The 13551-nt window shown below is 30.9% G+C and overlaps 3 protein-coding genes across 5 annotated transcripts in view; 2 read left to right on the plus strand and 1 right to left on the minus strand.

The window, feature by feature from the left end:
- Positions 1–44: 44 nt before the first annotated feature.
- Positions 45–2517, minus strand: dup (double parked). Of its 2 annotated transcripts, XM_070641702.1 has the most exons (3): positions 2346–2517; positions 1681–2255; positions 45–1527 (listed from the first exon to the last, which is right to left on the minus strand). In XM_070641702.1, the coding sequence occupies exons 1-3, from the start codon at positions 2424–2426 to the stop codon at positions 207–209; spliced, it is 1977 nt and encodes a 658-aa protein (XP_070497803.1). In that variant the 5' UTR covers positions 2427–2517; the 3' UTR covers positions 45–206. The 2 variants fall into 2 exon arrangements, with proteins under 2 accessions (XP_070497803.1, XP_070497802.1); XM_070641701.1 differs by having other exon boundaries at positions 1681–2517.
- A 110-nt stretch (positions 2518–2627) lies between these two features.
- LOC139091574 (U3 small nucleolar ribonucleoprotein protein IMP3) lies at positions 2628–3297 on the plus strand. Its single transcript, XM_070641711.1, has 2 exons — positions 2628–2832; positions 2886–3297. The coding sequence occupies exons 1-2, from the start codon at positions 2696–2698 to the stop codon at positions 3295–3297; spliced, it is 549 nt and encodes a 182-aa protein (XP_070497812.1). The 5' UTR covers positions 2628–2695.
- A 110-nt stretch (positions 3298–3407) lies between these two features.
- Positions 3408–13551, plus strand: part of dome (cytokine receptor domeless) — a 28186-nt gene continuing 18042 nt past the window's right edge. For both annotated transcript variants that reach the window (XM_070641715.1, XM_070641716.1), the window contains exons 1-2: positions 3408–3719; positions 5021–5298. In XM_070641715.1, coding sequence (XP_070497816.1) covers positions 5231–5298 — 68 coding nt within the window. In that variant the 5' untranslated portion in view covers positions 3408–3719; positions 5021–5230. The remainder of the gene's footprint in view (positions 3720–5020; positions 5299–13551) is intronic.

Here is a 13551-nt window from a genome sequence, read left to right on the forward strand (position 1 = left end):
ATTTTTTAAACAAAATTATTAATGGATGAAAAAAAATTGGTAAATTTGAAGCTAAAGTTCGTAAAAAGGTTATTAATGATTGTATGTATGTATGTATGTAGTGGAACAAACTTTCCATTTTCTTATTATTCTAAGTAACAAACAAAACTGGTAAACTTTAAAAAGAATTCTTTTAAAAATTTGAAAATAAAAAAAAATTTAATTCGTCACTGAATTTGAGACTTTTGCGATGCTAATTCCTGAAGTTTTTGGACGACTTCGGTGAGATCACTTTCACGATTAAGCTTAATAAACATCATATTTCTAATTTCGTGAAATGTTATCCAACGTGGCATTTCCTTAGATAAAAGCTTTAATAATTCTTCTAGTTCCTTCATCGATGCACATGCTTTGTAGCTGTTTTGGATCTTAATCAGTACATTCTCTTGAGGTAGAACGCCTTTCTTTTCAGTCACAAAGACATTACGAACATGTCGAGCAAGTTCTGGCAATCGAGAATATTTGGCAGCATCACGTTCTTGTGATGGACGGCGAGTCATTGTGTCTAGTGCTTTTGCAGCCTGCTTAGCACGAATCTTATCCAATAGAGATTGAGGAACGCCTTTCAATAAAGCAGCTGATGAGTCTGGTATTGGTTGCTTCTTCTTTTCTTCAATTGCTGGACGAGGAGGTGTTGCAGCTTTGGTTGCTTCAACTTGTTGTCCATTTTGCAATTCCTTAGACTTTTCATCCTGCTTTTTAGCCTCAAGACGCTCCAAAGCTCTTTCCATTGCCGTACTGCAGTTAAACAAATTTCTAGCCGTACTCAAAATGTCCTTAGCAGATGAAAAACGCTCAACATTTGGCGGCAATGGTAATTCACCCTGCTCAATATCAGGAACAGATTCAATTGGGAAATCTGGATGCCAACGTTTTAATGCACCGCGAGTAACAGTCATTGGAATGTCCAATGTTTGTAGGAATTTCGCATGCTCTTCGAAAACTAAGTCAGTCAATAAATCAGTCATTTTACGATAACGTTGAATGAGAATTTGTGGGGACAAAACAAGTTCACTAACTTCATCATTATCACATTTAATGTTGGGTGTTATGACTAATTGATAATAATCTTGTTTGGATGTCGATCCATAATTTCTTGTCTTTTCCTGAACAAACTTAAAGGCATTTGGCATCAACTTTTGGATTTGAGCGAGATGAGTTTCATAAAAGTTCTTCCTTAAAATACGCTGAACGGCCGGCTTCATTTTCTTAAATGTAATTTTCTCTTTACGGTTGAAGAACATTGCACAAACCGTATCGACAGCTTTAAATACTTCCAATAAGTAACGATATTTAAATGGCAATTGTAAGGATGGTGCTCCAGCTTCAGTCAAATTCTGGAAACGCTCATAAGCTGGTGCCTTAACTGGTGACTTTGTTGGACTGAACAGCAACTTCTTCGGAGTCAATAGTTTTGGTGATCCGATTAATGTATTTTTCATCGGTGAATTCTTCAGCTTGATGGGTGAAGTAAAGCCTTTCTTTGGGCTGTAAAGGGATAATTTAAGAAAATAACGGTTAAAAATTGTTTGAAATGGATATAACGGCTGCTGATAATCGTAAGTAGCCTAACGCTTACGTATGCTACATTAGATAGTTCCAGCATAGGAAGTAAAATGCTCAAAAATGTAAATAAAGTACCTTAAAATCTCTAATTCAATATTCTTAAAAGGCTTCAAAGACTTTGCTTCGCCTTCACGCGACTGGAGTTTATCTTTGGCTGCTTTAGTCATCTCCTTTCTCTTGAGTTCCATTTGATCCAACTTGTCAAAGCCATTTCTAAGCTTGTTAAGTGATGTCTTGAGTTCAGTCAATTTGGCACTTTTACGAAGTTTCTTCTTTATTTCGTCAGTATTTAAGGTATTTGTTGGTATCATCAATGTCTTTTCTACACGATTAACTTCTGTGGTCAAGATGGGTTTCTTTGTTGGGGTTTGCATGCCATTATTTTGTTCTTTCAATTCATTATCTGATTTTGTCTTAATTATAGTCTCTTTTGGTGTCTCAATGGGATTAAGTTGAGTCTTGGATTTCTTCTGTGGTGACATACTACCACCAAGGAAGAAGTTAACAATCTTAGGTGCCTCAATTCCATCGACATTTTGCATCTGAACTCGTCTACTGGATCTTTTTCGTTGAGGAGTAATTCCTTGCCGAACCGACGGAAGTCCAATGCTTTTCGTAATTTTATCTTCTTTAATCTCTCCATTGTTAATCTTAGAAGATGATGGATAAACAATTTTATTAGAATTCTCTTCGGCATCATTTAATTCACATGATGCTGTATTTCTTTCAAGACAAATTACTTTTTTCTTACTAGCTACAATATCATCTTCAAGTGTACGCTTTCTCGTTATGAAATATGATGATATCGACGATTGAGCCATTTGTCTATCTGTTTAATGTCTTTATCTTAACTAGATTAAAAGAAAAATGTTTAATTAAAGGTTTATTGAATTTCCGTTTGTTGTTGTTACTTCAAAATCGCGGGAAACTAACTATGCAGGGAAAAAACTATGTCATTTAATGTAACGGAATTTTTCAAAACAAACAAGTTTGATGCCCCGTTCATGACAACAACTCTGTCTGAGTAAAAACATAAACAAACGCACGTTGAGTCTTTGAAAAAATATTTATTCATTAAAAATCGTCAAAAATGGTCCGAAAACTTAAGCATCATGAACAGAAGCTGTTGAAGAAGGTGGATTTCCTTAATTGGAGTGCAGATAACAATTTACATGAAGTAAAAGTGATGAGAAAATTTCATCTTCAAAAACGAGAGGATTATACAACGTAAGTAACTTAAATTAACATTTATTGATTATTTCTAATGACGATTCTTATAGATATAATGCATTGTCAAGGAAGATCAGAACATTGGCAGAGAAGATTTCAGCAGTTGACGCAAAACACCCATTCCGAACAGAAGTTAGTGGATTATTGCTTGAGAAACTTTATATTCTCGGTTTAATTCCAACAAAATGGGATTTAGAGCATGCAAGTAAAATATCAGCTAGTTCATTCTGCAGACGAAGACTTCCAGTTGTTATGGTACGAAATAAAATGTCGGAAACTATCAAGAATGCATCAAAACTTGTTGAACATGGACATGTAAGAATCGGTACTGAAGTTGTGAAAGATCCAGCATTTTTAATTACTCGAACAATGGAGGACTTCTTGACATGGAGTGATAGCAGTAAGATTCGTCAACATGTATTGGATTATAATGATGATAGAGATGATTTTGAATTACTTTAAGATTAAAATAAATGAAATATTTTTTAAGTCAAAAATAACGGTCGTTTAATATTTGAAACTAAACCGAATACAAAAAATAGATTCGTAGTTGAGTACCCCTTCTTGTTGAAAAGTTTAAAGAAATCTTTAATTAAAAACTTGAAATTCATGGTGTTAGAAGAGCTGAAAAAATATATATTTTAGCAAAATATATAAGAGAGACATTAAAGTTATTAAAATAAGTGTGATAACGATTTTTTGCATCAGAAAAGTCGATAAAATTAAAGAAATATTGTAATAATATAGGTATTACTTGTTTTTCTTGGAAATTCTCAAAAGTGTGTAGGTGTGTAAAAAACATACAGAAAAGAATATTGTTTAAAATTATCGGGAACTCTTTTGGATTTTATAATTCCACTAAATGAATTATCAGTAATTTATCGGTAAGTACTATAACTCATCAACTATTATAAATAGCTCGAATTTTGGTCTTCTTAAGAACAACGTCATTTTCTATGGAAATACAAATTCCGAGAAAAAGAAAAGAAACGAAAGAAATAGTGGGCAATTCTTTAAATGAGTTTAATTTGTGAAAATAGTGCTTTTACAATCTTAATTAATTTAATTAATTACCTGCTTAAAAATACTTTCTAAAAAAATCTTTCCAAAATTTCATAACTTAATTAACTTAGTCATCATTCAAAGAATTGCCCATAAACATCATTTTTTTCGAGTTTTTAACTTTGTATTTTTGCGTAAAAAAATACTTTTGTATCTGTTGTCGAGTTTATTTGCATTTTTTGCATTTATTATTTATCGGACTGAATAAATGAACAGCCTGAAAAATCAATGCGTACGAGTACTGGATGATGAGAATCAAATTTCCAAGAAAAATTGTTTATATGCCGACTTTTTTTGAAAAATCAAGTGAAATGTGGGGTCTTCGGTCTGAATAAATTATTCAAATTGTGAACTCCCCGTAAATTTGATGCTAACCGAATCATATGAGACTGTACGTAAGCAGAACAAAGGATTATAAAGAGCTTAGTGAATTAAAGTGAACAGAACAATAGGGATTTTCAAAACATCTAATGGAACGCAACAAAAGAATCCCTCATTCGTAAATTATTCACATTGTGAAGTGCACGTCGATAGTTGATTTGCTTATTTTATGTTTATTTACATTCTTTTGCCGGATGTTAAAGAATTTAGCAAAACAAGTTCATAAACTTTTTTAGACGTAGTGCAACGTTCTGTATCTCAAAAATTTCAAAGTAAGAGTGTATGTGTTTATGATCCCTGTCCACAAGCACTTTCCGAAATCACCAGACAGTTGCATCCTTCAAATTCGACTCCTACGTGCAACCAATCAGTATTAGTCGGTTAGACCCAAATTAATTCTATTAATTATGATAAAAATATTTTTAGTTCCAATTATCGGCTCCTGTCATGATGATCATTATAATGTCTTAATTATAATGCTTATCATCATCCAAACATACGTGAATCTGCGGTTTTAAAACACGCAAGGACATATAGGAACAATACAGCCAGTTCTTCAATTATCCACAATATCACATAATTTATATCAATCATTTAATCAATAATGAATTATTAAAGTCCATACACACATATGTCCTTTTTTTGAAATCATTCAAACACTATATAGACATTGAAGAGAAAGTAGACTGAACCAGAATGAATAATTTAGTAATTTTTATTTCCCTTTATTCTCTCTTTTCAGAACTGTTCGTAAATATGAAAGGTGATGTGATAGTTATGTTAAAAATGTTGGAAAGATGAAAAATAGTGTTAAAATGATATAGTTGTCGTATATCAATCGTAAACTTTTTGGTGCATAGACACGTTAATAGAGAAAATAATTGTGTTTTTAAAGGAAATTTATTACAACGAATTATACATATAGAGTAGATTTATATATAATTCTATAAACATGGACGAGTGTCGAAGAAGAACACGAAATGACCATCATCATCATCATCATCATTTTGAGTCTCATGGGTAAGTGAACAGATTTTTTGTACTGCCTTTTTTATATTCTGAAAAAAACTGATGCTTAGCTTCTGCCATGATGCAAAAAAATACATGAATATTGTTATCTATACTTTATGAATCTATACAAATTAATATAAAACCTTAACTGAATGAAATTGCCACATTGTGCAAGGATAGCCAAAAAGAGTGAGTTCCTCTATGAACGTATGACATAAGATATACTTTTGCACTTAACAATCTATCGATAATCATCCTACATGATCCTGCAAAAAAAATGATGTTCTAACTTTTGCATGTTTGCGCAAAACTTTTTCTTGTGGTTGCTATACTAATTCCAGTCAATAAATCAAATATACACAAATAAACAAAACATGCACACACAACAGTTCGAAGGATATAAAAATAGATAGAAAAATAATCAAATATTAATTTTTATTAATGTACAACTCTTACCAGTTTAATTATTTACTTTATCTCCGGTAATTTATTGAAATATTATGTCTTTTTGCGCAATGAGATAATGAATTTGAAACGTCAGTGTCTTAATGGAAAAACATGTCCATCAGTAATAAATATGAATTGTTTTGACAATCCATCCGTATAGAGTAAAATAATCACCGAATTTTGTGGGTCATAAAATAAAATCCGATGATCTGAAGCTATATTCTCAGAAAAAGACATGATTGATAATGTCATGCACATTTGTACGCTTTTGAATATAAATAATGTTGAATATTCACAAATTGGATTTTTTCTTATAAACAAATCTAAATCCTCAAACTTCAATTCCATTCACAAATATAGACATGGGTAATTTTTTTTTGGTAAAATAAATCTTGATGTGCTTCAAAAATATTTTTCAAATTGGCCTCGGGAAAATCTTGATTTTAAGGATATCATGTCAAATTGTGCTTTTTGGTTTAGGAGTGATTCGGATATGACGTCCTAAAGCTTGCTTTCTTGTTTTATCATAGAACAATTGAGATGATGTCATAGCTATGTATAGCTTAATGGTCATTTATCAACGTATTCATATATCCTTACTTACTTACTTACTAACTTCCTTCGCTGACCGTTCAGATCAACTGTGATCCATGGAAAATCTCTGTTACCGTCTAAAACTAGCTCTATCGCTAACTACCCTTTGTCAACTGTCAATCCCAAGTACTCTAGCTAGCTCCTCTAAGACGGAGCATGATTCCAGTAAATAAGCTAGTCATATCAAATGCTACATTGTGTCTATATATACCCTACAGTCCCTCCATATCCCATGTAATTCCAATTCTAATCTTGTGCTTCATGCTATATCCAAAATCCTTTATGTATGAATAATATTTTAAAATCATTTATCAAGCAAACATCCATTAAGCATTTTGTATATCTACTGATACCTGTTGCGCATTTTTGTACTAAACAATGGAGTCTATGGACTTGCTATATATGAAATGTAAAAAGTTATTCGTTAAAAAAAAAATCAATGAAATTTTCTTTTACTAGCTATGCTACATATTGTATTAGAATGAATTGCATTCCATGAATGAAAGTAGTTTCGTGGAAAAAGTGAACCGAACGTCTAGTGTGGCTTCCGTTCCGCATATCACGTTTCGATGATGAGCTGTTCATTCTATTACAAATAACACAAACAGAACTTGATTTAATAAAAACGAAATAATATTTTGTAATCTCATCTAATTATTCAATCAGGTACAACCCAAAATATACTAATTATTAAGTAAATATAAAATCTGATTCACATTCATTTTGTTGAATGGAAACAACACGCATTTTAAATAATAATAAAAAAATAATATTATTTTTTTATACATGTCTTCGGCCACGATATATTTTTTTGTTTTTTTCTCGGAATTCTATAAAGGCGAAAAAAATAACTGTGGGGAATATAAACAGCGATATCATTAACGTTTTTTTTTCGAATGAAGACAAAAATTAAACTTTTTATTTTTTACGGCAATTTTTCCTTCGAGTTTGTGTACTTTATTGATCATTTTGACTGTCTGACTGGCTTCATCTTGTTATGAAAGGTTTTAAAGTGTCGACTTGCTTTTTTATTGTGCGAAATTACCATTGCTTTTCACAGCTGCTTGTGCCTTAATTTGAATTTTAAATGTCTTGCTTTTTCAATTAAATTAAAGCTTGCATGCTTTAGATAGCGCTGAATTGCAATCGATTGCATCGTTATTTCACTTAAAAAGTAACGGATTCATGAAAGTTCCAGCTAAATATAATGAGATTGGAAGCTAAAAGGTCACCAATATTGACTGTCTATAAAGTATTATATTGTATAGACAATTTCAAGGAATGTTATAGACGTATTTAATCAGGGGTTCACCAAGATTCTAGAAATTTCTGAGTTGATTGTTGGTCATTTTGTCATGGAAATTAATTTAATCTACTTCTGGCTAGACACATTTCTCTTACTTTCATATTATGTATCAAATTTCAATAATTGCATTACACAATGAATGTTTATTGAAGTTGAAGTCGATTAAGATTCACATAATTTACCCTATATTAAGGAAATAGAACAATTACAATGTTGAGGATCCCGAACTGCGCAACATAGTCGTTGGTGCACCGCTAAGTCGCCGTATTAGAAGTAAGAAGTGTAGTTGCCTTGTTTAAATTAAAATATAAGTTGTAAAAGCCTGTGGCTTGGTCTCTTAAAATTGAAATTATTCTTATTAAATAAATAAGTTATTATTATTCATGTAATACATAAATAAGCCTTGTCGGCATTTACTGGAACCATGCTCCGATTTCGAGTCTAGGTTACCACAAAATGCCTTCTATCGGATTCTATTGCTGGTCACATCACAAAGCTCATACAAATTCTCTTTTTTTCCTTGACGGCACTGTCACTACTGATTTACACGAAAATATAAGATTCACAGCATTGTGTCGCTCGGGATAACCTTAAAATGTCTAAAAAGCGTCTTTAACAATTAAGTGCTAATTTATAACGATGACTGTTTTGTTGCTAGTCTTTTTTTTAATACGGGGAAATTGTTTCGTTAAAAAAAATATGTGATTCAGTTAATTCAGTTTATAGCGCTTCTTATTTCTGTTTTTTTGATTGCTAATAATTTATAATTTGACTTTATTGTGTATGTACATTTGAGGATTCTAAGAAGTAACATATGCTTCTTTTTTTTCTTAAGAAAACTAAGAGATTCATTGGAAGCATTCTTATATTTTTGAAACATATATTTATTTACTTTATTCTTTTTTATTTCTTCTCTTGCTTATGTCCTGTTTATACTTTTTTTTATGTACATGACAAAACACATTTCCAATTCCAGTTACATACATTCATGAGATTTATTTAAGCTCATTTTTCATGCCGCTATTGTGAATACTGAATTGAATGATTCTGGTCTATGCAGAAATATTATTACTAAGTTACGCAATCGGACTTTCTCGGAAATTTTCTTCACATGAGAACTGGATGGTTCTGTAGGCGGATATTCATTAAAAAAACTTTTTGTATTATGAAAGAAAAATTAAATTGAAAAATGCCAGATTTAAATTTTTTGCAATTTTGAATACATTTTGTGTATGAGTTTAATGATGAATAGTTGTGGAATTTAAATGGACATTTTAAACATTCGACTGAGTTTAAACAGAATTTAATTTTGCATCACGTTTTGAATGATTTTGTTGAACAATTTAAAATTAGCTGTTGTGGGTGGCCTGTGAATCTGTATTTACTTTGTGCTACAATACTCGATCTGACTTCATAGTTTAGACATTGTGAATCCTTTTTGGCACACTAAATGCTTTATCGAGAATCAAAACAATTAGCGAAATTTAGACTCAGTCCTTATTCGTGTCGGATTAATTTCAAGCTTTATCACTAAGATCAATCCCGCCATTTAATTCATTTTAATCCGGGTATTAAAGATTCTATTTATGACTCAGGAATATTTGATAATACTCAGACTTTATATTTTAAAAAGAATTTCATTTGAAGTACTTAATTTGAAAGTTCCTTAATGCATGAAGGATTTACAATTAAAGCTGATTCTGCATTTTCATATTCTTGAATAAAAATAATCTTTTGAGATTATTTTCTAGGAAGTATTTTTTTTTTTTTAAAGGAAAAGTCATTATTGCTTATTTTAAATGAAGTCAGTATAATGAGTTGCATGTGGATTAATTCAGATCAGCATGAAATATGAATGCTTGTTTACTTATGATGACAGTCAGAGGTGTAGTTCAGATGTATGGAGACAGGTGGGGTCTCCTGAAGATAACTAGGTGACAGAGCCAGCAACAGAGTCAGTTACAAAGCATTTTGTTGTAATCTAAGTTCCACATATAAACATGGTTACAGTAAATCCACCCCTGATGACAGCATCTTACTTCATATTGATCCAAACACATATGAAGCTTTTCCCAAGCTTTTCCTGTCAACTATTTTTGCAATTTCTTACGCAAATAAAATATACAAGGATTCCGGTTGTAAACATGAATATTTTATAAAAGATATTTATCTTTTGACTGCAATATGCTTATTTAAACAGATTCAGCACAAAGTAATGAAAAGTTGTGCATGTAGAGCTATATACTTATCACATCCAATTAAAGTGAAATTTTTAGCTTAGTATGTCACAAAATCTGGTGAAATTTTAGACGTCAAAAAGTAAGCTTCGTTCAAGAACCTTTTAAGATAAAAATAAATTCATTCGTAATTTGGTTTTATGAATATAACAGCATGAAGCAGTAAATCTAACCTAAATTCTGATATACTTATCCTTTCTTTGATATGATCAAAAATTCATTGAAATGTTTTTTCGTTGTAAATTTTTAATATACTTAAAATATATATACGCCTTGCCTTGTCTTTTTCAGTTGAATTTTGATAAGATTATAAAATTCACAGTAGTTTAATGAAAAAAAAGATTACAATGAATTGTTTGCTGCATTATTCTTCTCGGAAGGAGCTTGTGTGATTTACAATTATAATATTCGTAGAATTTTAAACCAAGCTATATGGCCGTTTACAGTTTTTCATTGAAAAAAGTTATCAGTTGTTGATATTTTTAAAATTGAAAATTCAATATTCATCGTGATTTTCACAATATTGTTTAATACAAAGCATGTATTGAAATTTTGTTGTTATGCTGTATATAGGACGAAGCCAGTTATTTCGGATAAAAGCATTTTTCAAGTATTTTTTGGTGCGATAAAGTCATCGAAAAACCATCCAGTTAACTGCAGTTATTAAAATTAATTTCTAGTCACTAACTAATTCTTGAACTAATTACAACGTATTCTTGTCTACTCGGGATATGAAATACTAGGACTTTTTGTCATAATTGCAAAACTTTAAGACATTAGAAGCACAAAAGTATTCTTTAGCTCAGTATTGTCCAAACTTTACTGTGCCACGGCTCACCTTGGGGGTAAATTACGATCGTACACGTCATGCAGTCCATGACATTTTCGAACTAAAGCTTTATTTCAAGCTTATTAAACCTACGACTTTAGCAAAAATATTTAGATTCCTGGAATACCTGAGTGGTATAATATGGTTAATCACGGCATCAAAATCGGTCGTCACAGTATCGTCAGGGCATTTTTGCATGTTCTTCAAACAAGTTGAAGAAGCAGTGCCCAAACGAACACGTTGCTCCTTTTTGGATAAAGAACAATTCAAATATTAGAAATGGTTTTTAGATGACGTTATCTTGCTACAAAATACAGAATACCCTGTAGCCCACAATATAGCAAATATTGAACTAAATAAATACTCACAAATGTATTTTATTGATCACGTTTTATTCTAATTCATATGCTTATTGTTCTCTAAATTCATTCTATTGAAAATAATGTTGTGGAAAGGATACAATGATGAATGAATTGTTGAAACTTCTTTTATCCACTGATAAAACAATGATTGATTATCCTTTATCTGAGGATTTGAGGATTTTCATGAAAAAAGGATATCATCACGTGAAGATGAAAAAGAAAATCTCAAGAGATGTTGTTTTCCAAAGAAATTAATCTGTAATCAATTTTTTATATTCTTCTGTGTATTTTACATGTTTGGGCGTTAAAAATTTTTTATGCAAATTCAAATAAGAGTTGTAGACTTTTAATAAGGAATTTTCTTAGAAGTAAAATGAATGACCTTTTGAGCTTCTATTAATTTTTAGAATTTAATGATATATCAAGAAATCAAAAAAGCGGCAAAATTGAAATCAAAACAAAAACATCTAAATTAAATCCATCAAAAATCAAAACAAAAAAAGCTTTAAAGTTGATTCAATTCTTCAAAAATCCATAAAAATATATCTAAATAGCAATTTCAAATCCTAGAAACAAATTGTCAGTTTAAGAATTTATCAAGAATTGAGCATGAAATTCGTTGCGCATGTGAAATATGTTAAAGCAACAGATTACTGTGATAAATCCTTTATAAGAGGAAAATAAACTTCATCGTTTCACTTTTGACATTCATATTTGTTGAGGTATGATGATATAAAGCTCAGTTATTTATGATGCACTTATATTTGAAAGCTTTTGAAATGTTGTACATCAAGTGGTGATATGTTATACAAATGTTAAAAAGCACTTTACTTTTTTGTGTACCGAAAATATGCAATAAATTAATTAATAACAGTGTCTGGATAGATTTATGGTGGGCAATCTTTTATTTCTCGCGGTACATACTGGTGATAAGTCTCGACCAAAACCGCACACGGCGTAGGGTTCATGGCTTTTCCAAAAATTTTCGGTACCCAAGCTGCCCATCTCCGATCTAGAATTATTTTGAGTTAGAAGATGAAATTCAGCTAAGAAACCGAATTTCCTGCATTTTAGATGCAAATACCTGCAGTTTTGGGATATACCTTTTAGTTCGTTCAAGGCTGCAGACCTGCAATTTCGGACGAACCCTAATTAGAGTACATCAATGCTCTTCTTTTTCATACACAATTTTATTCATTTATTTTTTTTTTCGAAAAACAGTCATTTATAATTAATGAAAGCACATATGCCTATAGAATTTTTCTCATAATATGTTAAATAAATATCAAAAGCAATGAAGTAAATAAGTCAGCAAAATGATCGATGAGTGACAAATTTATGTTTTACTTGATTTTTTCATTAGTAAAATGTGTTTGTTCTACTTTTGTGAGTTTGAAGCTTTATGATTAATTACCGACTCGTTAATAATCTGTATTATTTAAGAATTTAAAGAAATTAGGAGTTTGAGCTTTTGATATTGGATGATTTCTTAAAGTTTAAGGTAGGCCTTAAGGTGCTTCTTGATTTTTCTGGAAAACTCAAAATAATATCTGCTATAAATTAAAAACATCCTTTTGAATACATCAACCATTCGTCCGAAAATGTCCATTCAAGCAAATTTTAAAAAGGTTTATTATTTGTTGAACTAAAATATTTCATTTATTTGCTATCAACATGTCTGCAATGATCCATGTTATGCATGTAGCATTATGAATTATTTGCAAACAACTATATGTACCTGACTTGCGCATTTGACTCGATATTATAGGTATGAATCGAATGGAATTCCGAAGAGAATTAATTGTTATTGGATTTTTATGTCTTCATTCTCTATTAATGTGATACATCTTGATTCCCTTTAAAAACTTTGTTTTATTAAGATTAAAGCTTTTTGACTTATATTTGCTTCCAAATCTGTTTTTGTTGTTTTCTTGTCTTCTTCCGGCAATTTTCCTTATTACTGTGTTAATACACAGTACTTAATTTAGTAAAATCCACAATGTGCTCCCTAGGACATGGCTACGTGACCGTATTAACGGTAAGACGCGAAGTTCCCCTGACGACACGGTGACGGCTGATTTTGACCGACTTTTACTGCGAAAAATGAAGTTTTCCGCAAATGTCAGTCGGGTTTTTTGCAATTCGTGTTTCTTATCAGTTTCGAGGAAACCTCCTAAAATTTTATCGCTGATTGTCATTATCTCAAATTAGAAAATTATTAGAAACTATATTATTAATTGCCTTCCAACCCCATTCAATAATTAACCGATATTCGTAATAAAATTGCCATTAAACTTCATAATGACGACATAACTTGCAAAATTTGACCTTCTAATTAATCATTTGCTCTTAAATGTTTGTGGCCATTAGATATTAGCAATAGTTCCAAAATTAATCAACAGCCGAAAGTGTCATTAAATGAACTTAATGGTTCTATTGATTTTAATTTATTTCGCAGCTGGAAATATTAATAATTAGTAAATACTA

The sequence above is a fragment of the Chironomus tepperi genome, unplaced genomic scaffold (genome assembly GCF_022539635.2).
Source record: "Chironomus tepperi strain 1889 unplaced genomic scaffold, CSIRO-AGI_Ctep_v1 contig_255, whole genome shotgun sequence".
Classification (NCBI taxonomy): Eukaryota; Metazoa; Arthropoda; class Insecta; order Diptera; family Chironomidae; genus Chironomus; species Chironomus tepperi.

Excerpts from the sequence above, each read along its gene's own strand:
- dup (XM_070641701.1), bottom strand. The coding sequence starts at position 2,426 with ATGGCTCAATCGTCGATATCATCATATTTCATAACGAGAAAGCGTACA. Across the intron at positions 1,528-1,680 it reads ATTGAATTAGAGATTTTAAG|CCCAAAGAAAGGCTTTACTT; the intron begins GTACTTTATTTA and ends ATCCCTTTACAG.
- LOC139091574 (XM_070641711.1), top strand. The coding sequence starts at position 2,696 with ATGGTCCGAAAACTTAAGCATCATGAACAGAAGCTGTTGAAGAAGGTG. Across the intron at positions 2,833-2,885 it reads AAACGAGAGGATTATACAAC|ATATAATGCATTGTCAAGGA; the intron begins GTAAGTAACTTA and ends CGATTCTTATAG.